Raw genomic sequence first — 25453 nt, 5'->3', positions numbered from 1 at the left:
ATAGAAAGAACTTTCAAAGGAGTCTCACAACGGTATTAAATAGAACATAGATAAAAAAAACATTGCTGCCACCCAGATCCCTTCGTTCTTATTTAGTGCACAACAGAACACTCTTCGTACTCAGGCTTGGCAGGTATTGCTGGTGCTGCTCAGTTGACATGTTCTAAAACAGTGAAACTTCTGAATAAAGAGAAGGATGAAAATCTGAAACAATGTCCTGTAGAACGTTTGCCCGTTTTCTGTGAACATCTGAATCACTTAAATCTGTGAAAGGCTCAACTTTATTTTTGGTGTTTCAATAGTAACACTTGGTCACCATTTGGCCACTTTGGAGCTTAGACCTCCACCTCTGGAAGCCAAGTTATAGAGATGATAGAAAGCATTGGTAAAAATAGTACCTTTTATGATCTTTCTATGAGAGAGGGATAAAGTTTTTCCTTCACATACATACCAAGAAAATGAGCCACTTAGGTTTTCCCCAGATGGAGTGGAGATGGTCATGGTTCATCAGTGCTGCAGATTAGAATCTGAGATTGTGTATGCAAATGGGTCTTCCCTCTCTGAACTTTTTGTCTCATATTTCTCATTCAAGCCCTGTAGTTAAGTGACTGAAAAGTGGGACCTACTGGTCAAGATGAATGCTCGACATTGAGGCACAGGAACAGAATGTGGGTTGTACTTTCTCACAGATCTAGTGCATTTTCAAATTGGATGCAGTTGAACCAGCTGAGAAAGGGGTCTTACAACTTGATTCAGTAGTGCCCTCTTCTCACTTCTTAAAGGCCAACCTCTCTGGGCACCCTTCAGCCACATACACAGGAAGCAAAAACCACAAGTTGTTGTCAATGGCAACTTACCATTAGTGCATTTTGTCAAAGCTATAGAAGTTACTGAGGATCCACTGCTTCTCAGTTAGCAAATGTCTGCACAAGTCCACCTAGTGAGAAGGTTTTCATCCCCCAAGACTGATATTACCCGAACTTTCAGCTTGAAATCTCGTAATGGCTTACGATGAAGGAACACACCCACTGCAAAGCTTTGTGCATGACCTACAAAGTCTGGAACTAATGACCTGGTCCCTGAATAGTTCTGTAGAGTGTTCCAGAATCCTTGAACGGTTATAACCTCTACAAAACAAGGTGCAAGTAAAATGATAAAAGTTCCATATACAAAGTGAATCTGTACTCTTGTGAATGAGTGTGATTCCCCTTCCCCTGGAGCCAGACTATGCAAAGATCAGCACAGCTTTGGCAACCCAGTAGACTGGCCACGGTCTTCATCAAGCTCTGGGCACTGTTAGAACGACAGCCACACAACTTTCTTTTGCTTATGACCACGCCCCACCTTCACTTCAGCTTCAAGTCTGCTCTATCTGTCGAAGACATCTTCATGGCCAAGCAGCTAATAAACAGGTCCTTTAATAAATAGATGTTCATAACTTTCATCTGAGGGCTAACTGTTTGAAGTAGCACAGAGGAGGAAGAAAATAAGTAGTTGAAAGATTAAAGCAGGCTAAGCTGCATTTAAGGACTTGAAAGAAACAGCACAGAACTGTTTCCCAAAACACCTTTACTTTTGGATGAAATAAAAAAAAGTAGGCTGGCCTACTAAAAATCACATTTAAACAAAAAGCACAGTACCAACGGCAGTGAGGGTTAAAGAAATTAAATAAAAAACACGTTTGCATCACTCAGTAGCTGCTCAAGGGATCCACCAGGAGGAACTTTAGGGCAGAAAACTGAAGATACATGAGAGGTGTGAGGGGTCAGCAACCCTTGGAACGACCAACCCATTCATGCCAAATGAAAATGCATTGGAAATGTGAACTATGGTAGGCAGGGGTTCAAACGGCACCAATCTAAAGGGTACATAGAGGAGGGGGTTCCCAGAGGAAATGTATAAGGTGAAAAGGAAACAGCTGCAAAATGACCGATGAAGTAAAGAGACAGGAAGGAGAAGAGAGCACACCTACCAACCTTAGGGGGCCTGATGTCCCCGCTTCGCCAGTTCATATCTATCTTGTGCTGCCTCATGAAACCAAATTTCCATGGACTGTACATGAAACCAGGTGTCAGCATCCTCCGCCGTCTCAGGTTGAGGGGCTCATCAATTCCTGATGGGAAAATCGCACATTTAAAAATATTCAAGCAACAATTAGGAATGCAAAAGCAGGTGAGAAAGACAACCGATATCATGAAAATGGAAGTTAAAAGATGTGGGGACAGTGAGGCATAGGCTGGGAAGACCAAATGGACCAATTCTAGGAGAAGATGCAGTATCAAAGAAGGCAGCAAACAAGCTATGGATGATTTCCCATAGTACAGTACCAGCATTAGCTAAAGATACCTGCTTATCACAAGAGTCTGCAACATGGAATGAATGTTTTAACATCACCAAACAAGAAAACTCTGCATTCATTCTGATAAATCACACTACTGAGGCGAACTGTGTTGCAGTATGTGCAGATGTGCAGTGTACAGATTGCTAAAAAACTGCTGGAAGAAAATGTTACCTTCTGCCCAGATGACAAAGGTTCACTACCAAAAGCATCTTACACAGCCTTAAAATTATTCATAGGCATAGGGAAGATGTCTTAACCGCATCGCTGCGGCGGTTATTTTCGCGCTACGCGGCTTTTTTCTAAAAGCCGCGTTAGATGACGAGCTCAGCTCGTCATCCGCACACGCCCCCGGTGGCTGATGACGAGCTGAGCTCGTCATCAGCATCGAAGGGGTTAATAGTATCCCCTTGCAAACATAGGCTAAGCAGTCATGTTTGAACATCCAGAAAACCATGAAGGGACCCTACTTTAGCCAGATCATCAGAGCCAATAATCACATTTTAAAAGTACTTCGCCTCCCTTGACTTTGGAGATCAGAGCTTTACCTTGGTATCTGGTAGAGGGAAGAAGCAGACCCGGTTTGGATAAGATGATGTAACAGCAAGTGTTTCATGTTTTTTAGACAAAGGTTTTATTTGTTTAATGCTTACAAGGACCATCACCTACATCCAACTGGTCAATGATGAATAAAGTAAGCGGTGTACTTACATAGGGGGTGCCATAAGAAGTGGGATTGGGTGTGGGGAAAGTGGAATGTCTTCAGAGTCAACATATGTGCATTGCCAGGAGACAACTTATCAATGGACAACAGTGAATGGAATCACGAACTACAGAATTACCCTAAATGTACAGATTCAATGTTATACTGTACGAGATTTTGTGGATCAGAGAATGCTATACTGTAAAATGATTAAGGGTCTCAATCTTTACTCAACCGGATGATGTTGTGTACCAATTATCAATAAAAAAGTTACAAAAAAATTATGAACAAAGTACATAAATTCCTGGTCAATAAATCTCGCCGTATTCTCTCCACCTCCAGCCCCCCTATTACCAAATGCACAGTAACAGCTGGTAGATCAGATTACAGATGTAGGCACCTTTAAGGCTAATGCATGACAATAAGTATGAACAGTACAGTGCACTGCCTTTAGATCACCTGCAGACAAGTGCCTCTTTTTGCATGGGTACTCCCAAACATTTTGATAGACACATGATACCAACTTGAATGAGTGTGCCTTGGGTCCCTGCCACGCAGGCTTCCAGAGCCTTTGTTCTTTCTCAAATCAGTACCTTTGTATCCTCAGCTGGCACACCTCTGGACCACATGTAAGTCTCTTGTAAGAGGTACGCCTGGTACAAATGTTCTTGTGAACAGAGAGGGCCTCTGTGGGTTGCAGTATGTATTATGCTGCCCTCAGAGATCCCTCACCTTAACACACCCACACTGCCATTGCAGGCTGCGTGTTTCGGTGCAGACAAAAGTGAAGAGTTGACATGGCACAAATCACTGTGCGCCATTCCCACCAACACTGCCTGTGGCATAGGTAAGGCACCCCTCTAGCAGGCCTTACAGCCCTAAAGGCAGGTTGCACCATACCACAGGTGAGGGCAGACCTGCATGAGCAATATGCCCCTAAAGACTATGAGCCACCCACAGACATTGTAAGTGCTGTGAAGCCATTTTGAGTAAATGGGCTGGGAGTTTGTCAGCACAAACTCCAAAGCTCTATGATGACTTTACTGAAGAATGAGAAGTTTGGTACCAGCACATTAAACCCACACTGCTGCCAGTGTTGGATTTAATGTAAAATGCACTCGGAAATATCTTAGAGATGCCCCCTGAAAAAAGACCAGCTCTAGTGTTGCTCCTGACTGGCTACACGCCATCTGCAACCACCAGACAGGTTTCTGGATTCTTTGGGTACAGAGCCCTCCGCTCTCTGGCATGAAACAAAAAACATCCTGGGCAGACGTGCCACCCCCTTCCCGCAGGATGGACAGGGTCCACAGAGGGGAAGCTTCAAAGACGTGTCGCCTTTTTAGCTACCCCAGCCTCTGCTGCTATCTGCAGCTGGCCCATACCAGTTCTGACCCCCACTTTGGGAGGGAGAAATGGCTGGAAAACCTAGGAAGAAAGGGAGGTGTGCCCACCTTTATTTATTTGAAAAGTTTTTTAAAGTGTGAACAAGACCCAAACGGGTATCAGAGCGCTGTACAAAGTGGCGAAAGTATGAGTACAATAACAAAATGGATCAAAAGAGATAACTTCGCATGCAAAAGGTCAAGGGGAGGACTCCAGGGCAAAGGGGGGCATGGGGATACTGTCCATCTAGTGGGACCTGTAAGGTTTCAGCAGAGAAGCAGCAACACAAATACGTTAAACAGAGTATCCAGAACGGAGACAGGAGTAGATAGCGTTCTTATCGGGGTTAATGGTGTTGCGAGTTATTCAGGAGTAGCCATATGGCGTGTTTTTTAAAAGAGGCAATAGATAGGTTGGTTCTGATCTCAAGGGGGAAGAGCACTCCATATTCTTGGAGCAAGACCAGAGAAAGCACGATTGCAAGTATTTTTCTTTTTGAATTTGAGGGGTTTTAATAATATAGTGTTAGAGCTTCTTAAGTTCCGTCTCGATCCCGATAGCTCAAGTTTTTTTTGCCAGATAAGCGGGGGTGTTGTGATGAACTGCTTTGTGCGTCAAGGAAGCTATCTTGAACCTGATCCTCGCTTCAATGGTCAGCCAGTTTAGCTGAATTAGGTCTGGCGTGATGTGGTCATGTTTTCTGGAGCTAGTGAGGAGTCTGGCCGAAGCTTTCAGGGTGGGGCTAAGCGGAGCCAAGCTAGTTTTAGGTAGCCCAGCAAGGGTCACCAAACCATATTCCAGGCGTGAGATAACTACAGCAGGCTGTATGTCCTCAGGTGGAAGGAAAGGTTTGATTTTCTTAAGAGTGTTGAGCTGAAGATTGGCTCCCCTAATAGTTGCACTTATGTGATCTTGCATATTCAGGTATTTGTCCAAGGTTATACCTAAAGATTTGGCCGAGTCGACAACATGCAGAGTGCAGTTAAGCGCAGTAAGATGTTTGAGCCAGTCCAGGGTAGGTGCAGAGTGGTTGCGGTGGGCAATCAGAAGGAATTCCGTTTTTATGGTATTTAACAGTAGATGGTTAATATTTAACCATTGTTGAGTTTTTAGGAGTGCATCATTTAGAGATGTTATGTCTTCTGGAGAGGCGATCTTCAAATATAGTTGTGTGTCATCAGCATACATTATGTTACTGGATGTTAGAGCAGTTCAGAATATCGGAGAGCGGTTCCATAAAAAGGTTGAAAAGAGTGAAGAAAGTGCGGAACCTTGAGGTACTCCAATGGTGATCGGGGTACTAAATGCAAGGGATTGGTTAACTTTGATCCTTTGGGTGTGGTTCTGTAAGAAAGAGCTGTAGTGATCAGTAAGGTCATCCAGATTGGTCATGTTGGGGGGGGGGGGGGGGTTGAGACCATTCTTGCAAATGGATGTTAGATCACTAATATTGATATCTCTCAGGTTACGAGGCAGTTATTTGGTTTTATGTGGTTGGCCCTGTATATGGATGACATTTTCCAGAATGCGGAAGGATATTTGGTGATGATTCGACAGGGTGAAATGTTATCAAGTTGAATGATGTTGTCTTTAGCTATGATAAGGTCGAGGCTGGCGCCCTGGTTGTAGGTAGGTTCCTTGCAGACCTGGGTGAAATAGAGGTCGGAGAGGAAGGCCTTAAAGGAGCATATTAAAGGATCCAATGAAGGTTAAAGTCTCCGAGGAAGATAAGGCCGAGTTGGTCTGAGCATGAGGTTCTGGACGCAATCATTCGCTTGATGAAGAGAAGATTGTCCCTAGGTGGATGATAAATCGAGTGGCCAAATACAATCAATTACAACAAAGTGACTATCATCATTTGTCCACTAATGTTGTACATATGCTGCATCATAATTCAACATTTTGAAGATCACAGTAAGTGGAATAATTACACTTTATTTCAGCACATCCCCACACACATACACACCTCTCAACTTATACAATCGTATCTCTTGCACTCAATACATTCACACTCAACACCCCAGAGCAATACTGCATGCACAGATGAAACAAAAACCGGGTGATCAATTCAACACTCGATTGCTGTGCTGATAGCTGGGGTGTCACACACTCTCTCCGGTGAGTGTGCGTAACACCCCAGCTATCAGCACAGAAATCGAGTGTTGAATTGATCACCCGGACTTTGTGATGCAGCATACAACATTAGTGGACACATTATGATAGTCACTTTGTTGTAATTGATAAATAGACACATGTACTGAAAACGTTGTAAGATGTGAAAAATGAAAAAATGTATATAAAAAAGAAAAAATTAAATAAAAGATGCAATAATAAGTAATTTTTCTGTGTGGAGTAGAATGTTTTTCATGCCTCATGTGTGAGCTTTGAGAAGCCGCTATCTAAAGAAATTTAGGTCTTGAGGGAATACTACTTTGGTAGTTTGTATTTGGTGTTTTCTTCCCCCTGTTCCCTCACCTGTTTAGTCAACTTTCTAGGGGGGTGCCTTGCCAAATCATGATAAATCGAGTGGAGCACAAAGACAATCCTGTCGTCGTTCCAGATTTCGGTGACTAGTTGCTCACAAGAGAACATCAGGTAATTCTGAGCTTGCTTCAGCACGAGATTGGAGCAATGTATGCAAGCAATGCCAGGCCCCCCCAGTTTTGATAGGTCGATCGCATCGGATAATGTCATAATCAGGAGGGATTAAGATGTCGGGAACTGGAGAGGAGGAGTCAACAAGCCAAGTTTCAGTGAGGAACAAGAGGTCTAATTTTTGTGAGATTGTAAGTTCCAAAATATCTGTTGCGTGCTTCACAGCAGATCTGCAGTTGAGAAGTAACGATTTGATGTGTGAGCTGGTAGTGACTATTTCCCTGTGAGACGTAGAGATCTGAAGAAGGTTATCCCTATTCATAGATCTGAGACTCACACTGGGTTCTCTACCAGGGTCAGGGGAGATAGTTGGGATGTTGAAAGTAGAATCAGAGAGGCCATACCCAGAGCCCGTGTATGATATAAGAAGAGCGAGGGTGTTGTTGTCCGACAACTGCAGCAGAAACCTAAGTGGCATAGACTGGTGGTTTGGAAAAGGTCGGGTTTGCCAGAGAGGGCTAAGTGGATAAATGTGGGATGACTATTCAGTCCCCTGTGTTTAGCCCTTAGGGGAGGACTAGGTTGGTCGGTCCCCAGGAAGCAGAGAATTTTCCAAAGTTTCTCCATATTCAGGGAGAACTGTTAAAGGGTCTGCAGGTTATCTTTGACAGTAAGGAGATCCTGCTTGAGGTCTGCCATCATCTCCTCAAGGTAAAGGCAGTTGTCGCAGTCAGCGGTCTGCCTAGAGCATGCTAAAGGGGAAGTCCCCTTTGTAAGAGGGGTGTTCGGTGGCAAAATACATCCCTAACAGCGGTTGTAGGGGGAGATAGAATCCCTCTTGAGATTAGACTTAATATCAACTATGGGATGCGGATTGGCATAGAGGGTAGTAGGATTCAGTATAAGCGGATTAGAGATAATCCTTGATTCGTATTGGTGGAGGGCAAGGTGATTTTATCCAAAGAGATGGGGATGGGGGACGCATGGGGGGGGCGGGTGGGTGGAGAAAATAGGATGCGGGAAAGTGGGAGAAGTACAGGGAGAAGCTGGGATCAGGGCACTCGAGTTGATAGTAACGGAGCCAAGGTGAGGATTAACCTGGTTGTCAAGGTTAAGTATGTGGGTATTGCACTGCACTTCCGTGATGGAGGAATTGGCAGATCTGTTCATGTGGAATGAAGGGGAAGCGGAGCGCGAAGAGAGAGAGAGGCGGAGGGAACCAAAGGTTCTGCATTAGTGGGGAGACAAATATGATGCGGACTGGCAGGGTTCGAGTTATTATGAGTATTTTTAATCCCCGTAAATATTCTGCCAAAGCTCTTGAGATTCCGGTCCGAAGCTTAAATGAGGATGTTAACATTATTGTATAGGGAGATGGTCAGATCAGCATTAAAGAGAGGAGAAGGAAGTATAGTTATACGGTCACCGTGGGGGGTTTTATGGAGTGGTTTGGAACAAAGCGAAGACGTTCGAGCTCTTCTCCACCGGGGTCTTCTGGTAGTGTAGAAAATGAGGTCAGTAACCACTTGACGTGGAAAAGTAGGTGTCAGGGATGAGCATTTACGGACATCGTTTGATCAGATTGTGCTTGAAGCACTTTGCTGCTTTCTTCGAGTGGTTTGGGGGGTAGACAATCTTAAAAGCATTCAGGCTTACCTGAACAAGGAAGTTAGAGGCGCTACTAATAGGTTGAGCCATGATGCGGATAGCACGCAAAAAGGTGGTAAGGGAGGTGAGGTGGTCTAAATTTAGGGGATCAAAAATCCTGACATATGTTCCATTGCAGCTAAGCAGAGCTCCTGTCCGCAAAAACCTAGAAGTTGAAATGACAAACCGGGGTAGTGCGAAATTGCACCTTCATATGAGAATAGCTCTTTTTCAGAAAGATGGCGTCATTTTAAAGTGCAAAGTATCAGCTTAAGCTACTGAGCAGAGATAGGATATTATAGCGTTCCAGGAAGGTTGAAGTCCAGAGCAGAAGTGTGATGAGAGCTGGCACGCATAAATCGGACTATATAGACAGCCAGAGAAACATTAAATACAGTGCATCGCAACTTGATGCAGCAAATCTGTTCAAGATGGCACCCCAAGGAGAAGCAGGAAGGAAGATCTACCTTACTTGCACTGCTCCATCTACTAGGGCTCGACTTGTGAGTCCCTTGGCTGTTTTAGCACAGCAGGTCTGACCATCATAACACTGTGGAGAGAATAATTTCCAGTTTCCAATCATGTGTCACAGGTGATCCTTACAATAATCCAAAAGAGTATTCCACCTTATATCGAAGCCAAACACAAAAGTAGCAGGCATCTAGGAATACTATAATCAGAACGAAGTCAAGCATCAAAGGACTCCTTCCCTCTCTCCAGGGGAGGGCAGGAGCCTTCGCTGTTAAGTGCCTGGGGCAGTACTTGGCTGATGGCAAACTTTCCCCACACCTCAATTAGCTCGATACAGTCTCCAATGGATGGGCTGTAGCCTCCTTATGGCCCGAGCCCATACACATATAGCAGAGCTCAGCTATGCAAGCCCAAAACACTAGGGTTCAGCCACTCTGCTACGGGAGGAACCGCCACCTCTGTCATCAAGGTGCAAGCCCAGAACACAGGGGCTCCACCAGACTCCTCAGCTGAGGACGTAGTCTCCTGGCAGCCCCCATGCACAACTGCGTAAGCCAGGCATAGCAGGGTTCCGCCATGTCTCACTTCACTAGCCGCATCAGCCGACCTCTCTGTGCGAGCCCACAACCAGGGCTCTGCTGCCATGCCTGCCTCGATGTGCGCCTCAGCCTCCACAGACCTAGGAGCCGCCTCCAATCAGCAGACGACGGCTCTGGCTTTCCACAGCTGTCCGTGTCGCCTAGCAGCAACCGCCGACCTTCAATCGCAGGCCTGGAGACTCCCGGGCTTCGCCTCCAGAGTTTGGTAATTCCAGCAACGTCGACCAGCACCAACGCTGAAGCAGCAAACGTGATGGCAAGTGAACGGGAGCTCCAAACAGCAGCCTGGGATCTTTGCTGCGGCCCTACCCAGCAGTCGCACGAAAGAGGCCAGCTGATAACTAGTACGCCAACTCCTGAAACCGCAGTCCTAGGCCTCCACCCCCGCATAGAGGTGAGTGTCTGTTAGTGGGTGGGTGGCGGGTTGATGGCCAGGATTGTAGCGGGATTATTCACTAAAAGTGATCCCGAATACAGGAGCTCCATTAAGGGAGCTCATCACTGTGCCCTTTTTTTTTTTTAACACCTTTATTAATACAGTCATAATCATACACAGCATTTCGCCTACAACCCCCTCGGGCCGGCAATGCGATAATAATAGGTGTGATCAATAAACAGGCAGCTAGTAGTACACAGCCATATGCCGTCAACCCTGGGGTACGGCGGCGCAAGGGAACTTTGGGGAAGGCGTTCAAACCGCTAGCGCCTGCAGGTGTCATGACAGTGCATACGCGAAAGCCCCCGTTCACACAGAGATTGGCTCATGCAGGCCATATGCTGCAAAGTCAGAAATGTAGGTGTATTTTATGTTCTAAAATACCCCCCCTCCCAACAGGAAACTCCCCACTCCCCCCTTACCCAAAAACTCCCAGGAACCCCCTATCCCACCCCCCCCTGTTGTCCAACCCGTTCGCTGACCTATGTGCTACAGGAAATGCCATGCAAAAATCTTGTGCCAATGTCCACATCCCTTGCCCTGAGTGTAACTTCTTCAAAATGTTCTGTGTGTGTCCCACTTTCGCCCTGTGTAATATCCCGCGTGTACCCCTACCAGCCTCTCATCACATGACAGCCGGGCATCGATACTCTACCTAGCCGTCACTGTGTCTCCCAGGTCGCGGACGCACCCTCCATTCCTCGAATTCACAGGGGTTCCCCGTCTATGTGTTTGTTGGTGCACATCCTCCCCCTCTTCCCGCTGTGTGTCCGCAATGTCATCTCTAGTGCATCTAAAGCTGTTATATACGCCCCAGAAGTTTTTCGGCCTGCTGGTGGGAGGGAGGAGCTCACTGTAGTGTTCCGCTTGTGTGCAGCAGTATACCATATCTCTAGCCCACCGTTTCTTAGTCTGTGTCGGCCCTCTCATCCAACACTGCGCCACTGTACGTCTCGCCAGTAATAGTCCCATATCTGCCAATCGCCTGTATGCCACCGGTAAGGGCTTCGAATAGCCCAACAAAGCCAAAGCCGGGTCTACCGGAAGCTCATGATCCAGTATCTCGCTTAGTTCCGAAATAACCGCAACCCAGAATTCATGAATCCTCCGGCAGCCCCACGCCACATGTAGGAAATCTGCCACCGGCGCGTGGCAACGCTCGCATTCAGGGGATTGTCGGAGACCATAGCGATGTAAGCGCTCAGGAGTGTAGTACACCCTCTGCAAGAATTTAAAGTGTATCAACCTGTGTCGCCCATTCAGTGACAGCTTCCTAGTATTGACAAAACAATACTTCCACATAGAGTCGTCTATCTCAATCTCCAGGTCGTTCTGCCAGGCAAGACGGGCCTTGGAAGGTTCTTGCACTCTATAGGAGACAATGCTCTTGTATAAGTGCGCCGTCATATGTCGCGGAGATACGGTAGCTATAACGTATGAGAGTTCCAGAAGGTCCGGTGGCTCCGCCAGGTCTGGGCCCAGGGCATCCTTCAGGGTGCTCCGGACTCTGTGGAATTGAAACCGCTGTAACGGCATCGGACTATCCACTCCCTGGGCAGCCTGATCCCACGTTTTAGCTTTCCCATCGGTAAACAACTCTCCCGCAGTCTTCAGCCCCAGCGCATGCAGGGCCCGGATCACGTTCCCGTCCCCGATGGGGGCCAGCCACTGCAGCCATTCCACCGCCATCGAGGGGGAGTAGAACAGCTCTCCCTCCCTGGCCTTCAATAACGCGTTCCAGACATGCTTTGTAGCCGTTATCGAGTCTAGTACACCGACCCTACGATCCACAGGGGTGCAGACCGTGGCCGGGAGCTGAAGAGGGTCCGCAAAAAGCTGCTCCATTCGCACGTGCGGGATGTTACTATCACCGTGGATCCACGTGTGCAGATGTGCGGCCTGAGCCACCCTATAGTATCTCTCTAGATCAGGCGCTCCAAGCCCACCCAGCTCATACGGGAGCGTGAGCATGTTCCAATTAACCCGCGGCTGCCCACATCCCCAGGCTAAGCGAGTCATGAGTTTCGTGAGGTTCAGAAAAAAGGCTTTCGAGACTATAATGGGCAGGGTGTTAAACAGAAATAAAAATCTCTGTAGGACCACCATCTTCATGATGGCTATGCGGCCCATCAGGGAGAGTGGTAGCTTACACCACCTTTCCACATCGTCCTCACATCTACTGAAAGCCACCCCATAGTTTTCACTGAATAGCACCTCTGAGTCCGTGTGAATCATTATGACCAGGTATCGTACCGGGTCCGTAGACCAGTATAAAGGATATTCCATCTCGAAGCGGTCTGTCACCGGGTTCAGTGGGAACATCCCCGATTTCTCCCAATTAACCTTTAGGCCCGAGAGGGCGCCAAAGCGTACTACCTCTCTTAGAACGGGGGAAAGATTCGATTCCGGATTTCGCACATAGAGTAATGTATCGTCCGCGTACGTCGAGACGATTATTTTATAGGTCGGAAAACTAACCCCCCCGGTGCCAGTGGTATTCCCGCAACGCACACGCCAGTGGTTCAGCAACTAGGGCATACAGTAACGGGGACAGGGGGCAACCCTGTCTCGTGCCTCTGCTGATGGTGAAAAGGGCCGAGACGCGATCTCCCAGTCGCACCCTCGCCACTGGCCTTCAATACAGCGCGCCAACCATTTGTAAAAACTGCTCACCCAGACCCATGCAACGCAGGACCCTCAGCATGAATGGCCATTCGACAGAATCGAACGCCTTCTCCATATCCAAGAATATCGCGACCGCTTTCGCATCCTGTCGCACATGTTGCATTGTGCCCAACACTGTGCGCATGTTATAGGTGCGTATGTTATAGGTCAAATTCCTTCCAGGCACAAAGCCAGATTGTTCACCGCCAGAACCCCCTCGTCCAGCCATCATGCTGAAATAACAAATCTTTATGACGAAGTTCCGACTACCTAGAATATACGCAAGGCAAATGCTGAATGTCTCCTCTAGTCGCCTTGAAAAGCGTAATCATCTGGTTATAGCTGTGTCGAATTTCTACCTACTATGGACCCAGTCTAAGTACATACGAGAGGCTCTGTGTTTGTAATAGAATCTCCAGACAAACATGACATAGTATTTTCTGTCCTGATGATGATGCAAGTATTTTGTAACTGCATCGAAACGTCGTCGACCTAACTGCACCATATGTTGATTTGACCTCATAAATACTGAACAACAATGGGTTGCTATGATTGTAATCTAGTCTGTATAACCAATGAATGATTACAGACCGCGTTTGAGCGTTTCTACATAATTGTTTGTGTCACTTGTTTTGTCTTGTCCTTTGTGGGTCACAGGCTGTGCCCACTTTTGTATAATGTTATATGGAATAATACAAAGAAATTGTACAATAAAAACCTGTCCGGCTGGGCAGAGGTCATATATACTATTAAGTATATGTCTATCATTTACGTGATCCTCAATTACTAGGGTCCCCTGTTCTGTACAATAGTCTACTGCCCAAGGACCCTAGTGTGATTCCTTTTGGGTTTCCCTTGTTGTGTAAAAACATATTCAATACAGCGCGCCAACCATTTGTAAAAACTGCTCACCCAGACCCATGCAACGCAGGACCCTCAGCATGAATGGCCATTCGACAGAATCGAACGCCTTCTCCATATCCAAGAATATCGCGACCGCTTTCGCATCCTGTCGCACATGTTGCATTGTGCCCAACACTGTGCGTATGTTATAGGTCAAATTCCTTCCAGGCACAAAGCCAGATTGTTCTGGGGCAACAATCTCTGGCGCGATGATGGACAATCGGGTGGCTAGGACCTTGGCATAAAGTTTGGCGTCCACGTTCAATAGGGAAAGTGGTCTGTACGAGCTGCAGACATTGGAGGGCTTGCCCGGCTTCAACATGGTAACCAACAGGGCCTCTCTCATCATACAGGGCATGCTACCATCCTCGCATATCTCGTCAAACAAGGACAACAGGTGGGGAATAAGTTTGTCCTTGAAAGCCTTGTGGAATCCTACCGTCAAGCCATCTATCCCGGGAGCGCTGTGTACGCGCATGCTAGCTAACGCCTCAGAGATCTCGTCGGCCAAGATGGTTGTGCGCCGGGGTACAAGCAACCCTACAACAAGGGTAAATGTCATGACAGTACAGAGAAGAACAGCTCTTTAAAAACCATCATCTGCTTCTGCATTTGGAGGATTCTGACATTTTTTTGGAAAGGGATTGTTATATACTTTTTGGAGTATAGCAGATGCTCCGGTTTCAGGGTCAATTGATTGAAGTCCTCATTTATCCGCTTACAGACAGGACACTGATAGCTGGTTATCACATCCCGCTTGACAGTTCATCCTCAGGGGTCAAATATTTGCAGATCTATTTGACTAAAGGTATATGTCACTGATCGGCTGAGCAACACTGTACAAATGACTGACCTACAGAGGTTCCCTTATGTACTACAAAATATGACATTGTGAGTTCTAGGTGACTTTTTCCAATAATCTGGATCTGCAGTTTCGCCTACGATGAGATGTAGGTTCCACTAGGATCTCCCTTGGAAGTTTAGCTGGGGAATATAGGACAACAGCTCCCCATTACAGGATGTAAGTAGATAATATTGCGCCTTGCAGATCATAGTAATTAATGACTGGGACTTTGCGTAGGTGGGGGAGCCTTCAGTTCAGAGATAAATACGTGATAGTGGGTTCTGCAATATAATGACAGTAGTAAGATCATGGAAGGTAGCCTTCCAATCTACAATGGACGTAGAAATCCCACTATAGGGCGGCACATTATTGACAGAAGCGAAGGGACTGAAAGAATTGGGCAGATGGGATTTAATAAGGATTTCAAACTAGGGAAATGTGTGGGAAAGGAGCGATATGAAAAACGTGAAGCTCTAGGAGAGGAAAATGAGCTGGCAGCCTCTCACATCTTACTATACATGCAATTTCAACATGCTCTAGTGGAACATTCTGAGAACCTGGGGGAGATTGAGGATGCTCTCTCCCTGAAAATAGATCCACGTAAGGTAGACTTCCAAACAAGGCGATTTCACAAAGGTTTACAACTCTAATCAATGAAATCCTACATGGCATGACTCTGGGACCCCATACTTGGGATTGATGGACAATACAAACCCAGAGGAGGCCCTTGGTTTTCCACACAGTGACAGTCCAGTCATGGTTTTGATGTATTCAACTTCAAATATTTAATTGAGTCAAATGTACAAAGGACATGTGGCCAAATTTAAGAAAGGAGACAAATGTGCTTTTTTGGGTGTCAACATGGGGAGAGATATATATATATATATTTTTTTTTACTATATTCCTGGTTACAAGAGTTCTGGAAGAGAAGATAGGAACAGCTTTGAAAGATACTGCACCCGCCCCACCAACACCCCACAACATCTTTGGTGTTAATACAAGGCATTCTTTACACAAAAGAGTTTAGGCTACATCTTCTCAGCTATCCTTCTCCATTCCAGATCCTAGGTGTGTCCCCTTTTTTCCCCAGGGCTTTTGCTTTCAATAAATCTTAAATTAAATCCTATTGCATCTACTACAACTGCTTTTTTTCATAATCAAATTGTGTAATACATTTTATTTGCCTTCATCATCCACTTTCAGAAGAAACTGCCTGGTAAACACAATGAAGACAACTAATTCTGTACACGATATCACCTGCTAACATGGAGGTGGTCATGGATTGAAGAGCCTTGGGTCAGACTTCAGGGTTTGAGATTGAAGTACTTTGACATCTAAACAAAACAAACGTTGAGACAAACATTCTCATAACACATTCTCTCCGCATCAATGCCAACTGCCCATGTCGCAAAGAAAGATGCTCTTCCCCTTGAAAAGCTTTCACAAAATCTTAGTTAATTTCCTAGGATTTCACATTCCTCTCCAAGTAAATTTACAAACCTTACATTCCTTGTAGCTTGCTGTTCTATGTAAATGGTTTACCTTCATCTCTGCATTTTTCCCGCCATAGCAAATTGTCTTCAGCCAGGATCCTCCAGTAGCGGCAGGTCTGAGCGGCTCGCAGAAGGTCCCGGGGCTCTAAGAAGGATAGTACGTACAGGGCAAGCTGAAGAGATAAGAAGGCATCATGAGGTCGTGCTTCAATTTAAGGAACCTACAGTAGTGTTGCTGCAGAGTAGGAGATCACGAAGGATGCCCCCGGGTAATAAATATGAGACTGATTAGGATTCACTCAGGAGTAAATGGACAATATCATGCATTACATTTGTAAGAGTAGATACCAAAGTGAGCAGGAGATTCACTGCGGGTGCACTAATCTCTCTGGTTGAAGAGAAGGGTTAGAACTGTAAAAGACACTCCTTTAAAGATATCATTACAATGCATAGGAAAGGAATTCCACTGCTCTCAAGTGGAGTAATAGTAGTAATACAAATATGAAACACGGTTTATAGACTCAGGTGTCCTAGATTAGTAGCACAAGAGCTCACATTTTTTGAGAGGAGTTTGAGAAGAAAAGGGCACATAACGAATAGTTTCTTTACCTGTCGGTGTAGTTTTTCAGCTTGAAGACTTTCTGGATTCACTATGCTGTGCATTATTCCGCCATCTTGTGGTTGGGTCTGGAATTGTCGTATTTTTCCTTTTTTTTCCGGCCCAGGTAGGGTGGGCGTCGACGTACCATCATTTTGTGTCCTCCGTGATGTCGGCGCGCTTCCGGCAGAAGCTCCCTCCTGTGGTCGCCATCTTTGGATTCTTTTTTCTGTTCCTGTTTGAGTGTTGTTGTTGGTCTATGAAACCCATTCTTCTTGGCTCCTTCTGGCGGAGGAGGGTGGGATCGCTAGTGAATCCAGAAAGTCTTCAAGCTGCAAAACTACAATGACAGGTAAGAAACTATTCCTTTGCAGCGTGAATCTTTCTGGATATGCTGTGCATAGATTTTGTAGTGGTTTGCTAGGTAAGTGGTGGCTGGGTGGAAGAGGAGCTCTGATTCCTGAATATTTTTTTTAAGACCTCCTGTCCCCTTGAGCTTTGTTATTCATTTGAATATTCACACAGTAGTATTTAGTGAAAGTGTGCACAGATACCCACGTTGCTGCATGGCAGATGCCCTGAATAGGTGTGTTTGCTAGGAACGCTATGGTGGCTCCCTTCTTCCTTGTTGAGTGAGCCTGCGTAGTTCCTTGCAATTCCTGTCCCGCTTTTTTGTGGCAGTATTGTATTGTTTGTGCAACCCACCTTGCAATAGTGTTCTTGATTTCTGGTTGGCCCAGAAAACTGGTAGCGAAGGAAACAAAAAGTAGTTTTGTCTTCCTGCATTCCTTTGTCCGTTCTATGTAATGCATTACTGCCCTTCTGGCGTCCAGTGTGTATAATGCTCTTTCTACGCTTGTTGTAGGCTTTTGGAAGAAACTTGGAATTTGGATAGATTGATTGATGTGGAACCTAGAAACCAACTTTGGTAAGAAGTGTGGGTCCGTTCTCATTACAATCCTGTCGCTGTGTATTTGCAAATAGGGCTCTTGTAATGTGAGTGCTTGCAGCTCGCTTACCCTACGTAGTGAAGTGATCGCCACTAGAAAGGCTGTCTTCAGCGTGAGCATATGGAGTGTGGCCTTGTGCATGGGTTCGAACAGCACCTTCATTAGTTGCGCCAGTACCACGTTGAGGTTCCATGTTGGTGGTGGTACCCTCTTAGGGAGGCTATTCTTTTTGCCCCTTCCAGAAACCTCTTTAACACTAGTGAGGTGAAGAAAACGTATCCCTAGTTCTCCCCTTGTGTATGCTACTATAGCTGCTAAGTGCACCCTGAGAGAGGTGTAACTTAGCTTGTTTTGTAGTAAATGAGTTAGGTACTTTAATACTGTGGATTCCCTTGTTCTTCTGTTTTGAGGTTTCTCCTTGGCGCACCATAGCGAGAATCTCTTCCATTTGGCTGCGTAGCATTTTCTTGTGGTAGGTCTTCGTGCCTCCTGCAACACTGCTCTGGTGCTCTCTGGCAGATTGAGGTGTGCGAACTCCAAGTCTTCAGGAGCCATGCCGCTAGGTTGAGGCTCTCCGGCTTTGAGTGCAACAACTTTCCGTTTTGCATTCTTAGCAGATCCTTTCTTTTTGGAAACTTGTGAGCTGGGTCCTGTGCCATTTCCATTATTTGTCAGAACCAGGTCTGTCTGGCCCACTGCGGTGCGATTAGAATCAGCGTCATGTTGCTGGCTCTGCACTTGTTCAGTACCCTGTGTAGCAGTGGTATAGGTGGAAAAGCGTAGGCAAATGTCCCTTACAAACTTATCCATAGGGCATTCCCCAGGGATTGACTGCATGTTTGTCTCGATGGGAAGTGTTGGCATTTTGCATTTTGGGGTGTTGTTAATAGGTCGATTTGTGGTGTCCCCCATTTGTTGAATATTTTCTGTAATTCTTGACGGTTGATCTCCCACTAGTGGGTTGCTGACGACTGTCTGCTCAGCCTGTCCGCTTCCACATTGTCCTTCCCTGGGAGGTGTATTGCTAATAGGTCTATTTGTTTTGGAATAGCCCATTTCCAAGTGTCCTGTGCTCGTGATGACAGGATCGCTGAGTGAGTACCTCCTTGCTTGTTTATGTAGAACATTGTTGTGGTGTTGTCTGTTTGAACCAACACTCTCTTTCCGTATAGGTGCCCCTGAAAGGCCTTTAACGCTAGGAAGACTGTCTTTAGTTCTAGATAGTTGATGCATTTGACCGTGTCTTGGGACTTCCACAATCCTCTCACTTTGAGGTTGTTCATGTGAACTCCCCATCCCAGCTAGGATGCATCTGTTCTGAAGGTCACTGATGGAGCTGGTTGTGTGAATGGTTTTCCCAGTGTTAGGTTTCTCTTGTTCCACCATGCCATCTCTTGATGTATTGTTTGTGTGACAACCACAAGGTCCTCCCAGCTCCCTGTAGCCTGTGACCATTGCTGTTTAAGTCATTCCTGTAATGGTCTAATATGTAGTCGGATGTGGGGGATTAAGTGTATGCAAGACGCCAACATACCCATTAGTTTCCCCACCGTCCTCACTGTCAGAGCTTGCCCCTTGCGGTAGTTCTGTGTCTCCTTCGGAATTACTAAGGTCCTCTTTGTGCTTGGAAACACCTTGCCCTGGAAGGTGTTGATCTCTGCTCCCAAGAAGACTTTCACCTGCTCTGGTTCTGCAGAGGATTTTCCCCAGTGGATGGAGGACCCTAATTTTGACAACATGTGTATCGTTGTCTGAGTGTTTTCTTTGCAGGAGATGTATGAGCTTATTTTTACCAGCCATTCGTTGATACAGGTATACGTGTATCCCCTGTCTCCTTAATTGTGCCGCCACTGCTGCCAGGCATTTTGTGAACAACCTTTGCGCTGATTTCAGACCGAAGGCTAGCACTGTGAACTGGTAGTGTGTATCCTTTACCACGAACCTTAGTAAGTGTTTGTGTTTTCTGTTTAATAGTATGTGCAGGTACGCAGCCATTAGATCTATTGTCATGTAATCCCTTGTTGTATCTGGGGAATGACTTCTCGTAACGCTGTTATTTTGCATTTTTGCGTTCTTATGTACTTGTTTAGGTACCTTAAGTCGAGGATAGGACGTAGCGTCTCGTCCACCTTTGGTACGAGAAAGTAAGTGGAGTAGACCCCCTTCCCTCTCTGATGTGCTGGTACCCTTTCTATGGCTTGTTTGTCTAGAAGTTCCTTTGTTTCCTACAACAATTGTGATAGTTCTCTTCTTGAGTGAATCTTTCTATTTGATTTTCTGTGTGGGGGATGTCCTTGTAGATCTATACAATAGCCGTGTTTTATGATGTTTAGTATCCACTTGTCTGTGGTAATCTCCCTCCATTCCTGGAGGAAGTCCTTTATCCTGCCTCCTACTGGTGTTGCATGTTGGAGGAACTAACAATCTTTGGGTTTCTTTGTTATATGACACACCCCTGTTGTTGTTGGCTGGTGTGAGTTGATGTTTTTGTGAAGTCACTCGGAGGCAGGCTGTTGGACCCCTCTGGGTGTGCTACCTCGTCCTCTTGTGCGCCCACGAAAGGACTGGCCACTAGGCTGGTATTGCCATGCCTGCCGTTGCTGTGCCTGCTGTGGACCCTGGTTTCCCCCTTGGAAGCCTTGGTTGAAGGATTGGTGAGATGTGGCCGGTTGGTTGTTGCCCCTGCCTGCTGGCCTTCTTTGAGGTACTCCCCTTCTCATCCCCCTGAATTGCAGGGCTCCCATTGACCTTGCAGTCTCATTTCCCTTTTTCAGCTGGTTTAACTTTTAGTCAACTGTGATGACCATTAAAGGGTGTGCTGAGGTTGTTACTTTGTACTTCGACTTTGAAACCAGAGGTACGGAGCCATTCAGGTCTTCTCTCCATTACCCCTATCATCATTCGTCTACTTGATGTTTCCGCTGCGTCTAGAACGGATTTCAAACATGTATTAGCCATGTGTTTCCCCTCCTCTACCAGGTGGCTGGTACTCTTCTGGTATTGGTCTGGTAGGTGCGTGAGTAGTTCTCCGACCAAAAGCCAGTGATAAGCGTGCCTATTGATTGAGGGCATTGGAGTTTGCGATGCGCTACTGTATTGCCGCACTTCTTTCCATCTTCCTCCCTGTCAGGTTCATCCTCTTGCTTTCCTTGTCAGGAGGTGGCCCCGTATTTGTGGGGATGTTGGCTCTCTTTCTGGCATTGGCTGTGATGGAGTCAGGTGGTACTGGCCCACTGGGGATGTTGGCTTTCTTTCTGGCATTGGCTGTGATGATGGAGTCAGGTGGTACTGACCCACTGATATACATGGGGTCCAGTAAGGAGTGCTTGTATTTTTTATCACACCTTGGGGTGACAGATCTGCATATAGCTGGTTCTTTGAACGCCTCTCTTCCCTGGTCCAGCACACTAGGAAGCATTGGCAGGAAACATGCCTGAAGTTTTTCCTCTTCCAGCTTCACCTAGTATGTCTCTTCGCGGCGAAGGCTTTGAAGGATAGGACTCTACGCCCTCTTCTGGTGATTCGGCATAGAGATCCTACCGCGGAAGATCTTGAGACTCTGAAATTGTCAAGACCTGGTACGATTCTTCTTCCTCCTCGCCGTAGTAATACAGATCTTTTTCTACCTGCTCTTCGGCGAGTTCTGGAGTGTTCAGCGGCTGGAGTTCCTCAGCGCTGCTCTCAGCTTCGACTTCGAGCACAGGTTTCAATGGAATCCTATACAGGCTAATTTTGTTGTCGAAATCCTTCTTACTCTGGAGAATACTCGCCATTTCGGCCTTGAGTCTTCTCCTTTTCCTGTCCATCTCGGATGCTTGTTCGGCGTTGAGATTCTCCGGCCTTCGCTTCGCCGCCGTCAACGATGTCGCGGGCTTGGACGATGGGCCCTGCTTTAGGGATTCTTGCCTCGACGTTGAGTGTTCCTTTTCTGGAACCGCTTTCGGCGGCCTTGCCTTTTCCAGGCTCTTCGCCGGCTGGGAGTCCTTAGCCAAGGATCCGCTGGGCTGTTTATCTTTGGGTGCGGCTGCTAGCGTCGAGGACTTCGACTGCGCTGCCCCTTTTTGGGGGGATTTGGATTCACTCCGAGTGTCCGTCGAGGGTCTAGGGGTCGAGAACTCTCTTACCTCTTTCCTGTTTTCAAACTTGTCTGTCGAGTCTTCTGGCCGTTCAGCGATGTTATCCTCTTCTTCACTGGAGAGGCCCAAGTCTCGGAGTGATGGAGGTGCTCCTGGTCCCTGCATGGCGTGCTTCACCATGCGATGTCTCTCTCTCACCCTAATTGTTTTAGGCGTGAAAACCACACAGGCGTTGCAGTCCTCCTTTTCGTGGTCGAGGGAAAGGCAGATGCTGCAGACTGGATGCTGGTCCTTCTGCACGTACTTGTGTCTGCAGTTCCCGCAAAATTTGAATGGTATCTTGTCCATCACAGTGCTCAGGGGGGCCCCTGTGAGCGCATGTCCTTGGTACGTTGAAGGATTGGTTCTTCTCCTTCATCGTCGACCCTGTTAGTTGACTGGTCCTCTGGTCACTGTAAGCATTCCTGGTGATTTTCGAAGGTTTTCCGGTGATTCTGTCTCCAAAGTTCTGGAGCTCCTTCGTTGACGATCCAGACACAACGGCGGAAAAAATAATCTGAAGATGGCGACCACAGGAGGGAGCTTCCGCCTGAAGCCCGCCAACGTCACAGAGGATACCAAATGGTGGTACACCGACGCCACCCTACCTGGGCCGAAAAAAAAGGAAAAATACGACAATTCCGGACCCAACCACGAGATGGCAGAATAATGCACAGCATCGTGAATCCAGAAAGATTCACGCTGCAAAACTGAGAACACAGTGAAGACAAACACTAATTATTTACATATAACAATGAGGCTGCAATTTGAAACTATACAATTACAAACTTTTGCATAATACAGCTATCTAATGTTTTATAAAAAATTGTTTTTTTCTTGAAAGAGTTTTCTGGTGGAAGTGGGAGTTATCTGGAGGACTGTTTACTTTTATAACGAGACTATGATATGTGGTCTCGCAATGGTTCCGCTTTGCCTCACAGCCGGCACACCCTCAGATTTGTTTCTGTGCTGTATGTTGATGTGCATTATCTGTGTCTCTTCACTGGTTTAACCTCTGAGAGAAGCTGTAAGGGCTGCATATAATCTATACCAATCCATGTTCCATACTTTCCCTCTTTGTCACACCCCCTGAAATGACATCTTGCTCCCTTAGGGGTGCGGGCACCCTAGGTTGGGCACCCCTGGCATAATGGGTCATTTGTAGTTCAGGCCTAGGGCATTGTGTATTACCTGCGGAGACAGGGTGAATCCTGGCTTTGGGCTAGTGCTTTAGGAATTATGGGCATTATCCTGGCTGTTGTACTTAACATATGATACTTCGGCATGAGGCTGAGATGCATACTTAGTACTACAGTCTTCTTATAAAATTTGATGAAAAGCTCTTCTAAGAAGAGTGCCTCATCTTGCTTACAGGTGACGGCTAAGAGCAGGCAGCCTCGTGTGACAACCTTTATGTTCAGCTTCCGAATGGTTTGTATTGTGGTCCTCTGCCTTTGCTGAGTTCTACGTTCAGTTGTTACTAAGTGGCCTTATTTGGAGTAAGGCATGTTAGAGGCCTTCCATAAAACCATTTATCACATATCTTGAAGAAGGATCAGTTTTATTGAAATTTTAGTAATCGTCAAAGAAGTTAAGGGAAGCCTGACTTTGGAATGTGACTGCACTTTCTAGTTAGGAGCAATAATTTAAAGCATCCTGTAACAGCACAAGGGTGACCTATTACCCAAACAAAATAGTACAAACCTCCATATATGGGAATAACACTGTGGTAGTTCAGCTCCACGTGGTGACAGTCTCTATATATTTAGGTGGCAGTTTCGGGTACCTTAGCAATGATCTCAGGAGCCTTGCCAGTCAGGGAGGTTGGACTCCTGGGAGTGAGTGATTCTGGGATGTACTGAGACCTACAGAGAATGTGCTGTTCTAGTAGGTGGGATTGCCACCACTTCCTCTGCCAATGTCAAAGCTATAAGGATCATTGTTAAGCAGGATGTCTATGTTTTTCGATCACTTTCTCTACCAATGGAATTAGCAGCAAGAATAAATTAATGTCCTTGCCACAATCCATTATCTGGGAACCTTTCTCGGACAAAAAACGGGGCAAACAAATCTCAAGTCCAGCCTGTCCCAGCTCCTGAAACTGTACTAAACTGGTTAACGTTTCAATGCCCATTTAGGCGAATGTATGTACTGAAGAGTTAATGCATCTGCAAAGTAGTTTCCTACTTCTAGTATATGCCCAGACGTAAGTGCTTTCTCTCTAACTCCAGGTTCCAGAGCCAGATGTTCTAATATTATGGGAAGCTAGGCCAAACTGCTTCACGTATACAATCCCTAAATGAGAATGTATTACAAGTTTATGGGCCTGATTGCCGGATTAGCACTTTCTTGTTCTGGAAGTCTATATCGAAGTACTTAAGCATCTTTCCCACAGTTCTACACCTATTAAAATTATTTGCAGATCTATCTCCTGTGCTGATGATTTGTCCTTGGATCTTAGATCTCCCACATGGAATCCCCATCCTGTCAAGGATAACGCTATAGTGCGGATATTCAAGGGTTTCATCTTCAGGCATGTCCTTCAATCATCAAATTGTCTGAATTCCTGTACAGAAACAACCTATTTTGCAAATGCTACTTACCAGTATGCATCTGTTCTTGGCATGTAGGGCTGCTGACATTCATATCTGTGCATAGATCGCCGCCTAGTGTTGGGTCCGGATGATTGCACATTGTTGTCCTGGAAGAGTCTTCGAAGTATCACGAGATAGGTGGCTCCTCCCCTGGACTACAGTGCGCATGGGCATCGCCTCCATCCCCAGATTGTTTTTAGCCATTGGCAGAGATGGAGTGAAGTATGTGAGTGATGACCATGCTATTGAGCATATATATATATATATATGAAGACTGCAGCTGCTACAGGCGCCGGGGAGGAGGGTGGGCGATATGAATGTCAGCAGCCCTACATGCCAAGAACAGATGCATACTGGTAAGTAGCATTTGCAGTTCGAGGCATGTGGGCTGCTGAATTCATATCTGTGCATAGAATACATAGCAGTCCCTCCATTAACGGCGGCCGCCCGTGCCAGCTGCAGTAGTCTGAAAAAGTGTCTTGAGAACAGCCTGACCAACAGCTGCCTGCTGTTTGGAGTGCACGTCTACACAGTAATGTTTAGTGAAAGTATGTGTGGTAGACCATGTGGCTGCTCTACAAATATCTTCTAAGGGAATGTTACCTAGGAAAGCCATAGAGGCCCCTAACTTCCTGGTGGAGTGGGCTCTAGGTGGGATAGTGAGAGTGCGTTTAGCTTTAGCGTAACAGATTTGAATGCATTTCACAATCCACCTAGCGATCCCAGCTTTGGAGATAGCGTTTCCCTTGTGGTGTGAGGCAAAAGCAACGAAAAGCTGCTTGGTTTTGCGAAAATCTTTTGTCCTGTCCACATAGTACATCAAGGCTCTTTTAACATCAAGGGTGTGGAGCATCCGCTCCGCCAGCGTCTCTGGGTTTTGGAAAAACACCGGCAACTCAATTGTCTGGTTCATATGGAATTGAGACACAACCTTGGGTAAGAATTTAGGGTTAGTGCGGAGCACAACCCTGTTAGCATGTACCTGGAAGAAAGGTTCTTGGATGGTGAGCGCCTGCAGCTCGCTAACCCTCCGTAGCGATGTAATTGCTACTAAGAAAGCAACCTTCCAAGTCAAACTGTAGCTCACAAGAGTGCAGTGGCTCAAAGGGAGGACCCA

At 46.3% G+C, this 25453-nt stretch overlaps 1 protein-coding gene across 2 annotated transcripts in view; it reads right to left on the bottom strand.

Annotated features, from left to right (window-relative positions):
• Positions 1-25453, bottom strand: part of LOC147693373 (F-box/WD repeat-containing protein 7-like) — a 413361-nt gene that overhangs the window by 73398 nt on the left and 314510 nt on the right. For both annotated transcript variants that reach the window (XM_086933689.1, XM_086933690.1), the window contains exons 7-8: positions 16129-16252; positions 1977-2113 (exon numbers count right to left, since the gene is read on the bottom strand). In XM_086933689.1, coding sequence (XP_086789815.1) covers positions 1977-2113; positions 16129-16252 — 261 coding nt within the window. The remainder of the gene's footprint in view (positions 1-1976; positions 2114-16128; positions 16253-25453) is intronic.

This window comes from Lissotriton vulgaris, chromosome 8 (assembly GCF_964263255.1).
Source record: "Lissotriton vulgaris chromosome 8, aLisVul1.2, whole genome shotgun sequence".
NCBI classification, from domain to species: domain Eukaryota; kingdom Metazoa; phylum Chordata; class Amphibia; order Caudata; family Salamandridae; genus Lissotriton; species Lissotriton vulgaris.
This window is presented reverse-complemented; position numbering and strand designations above follow the sequence as displayed.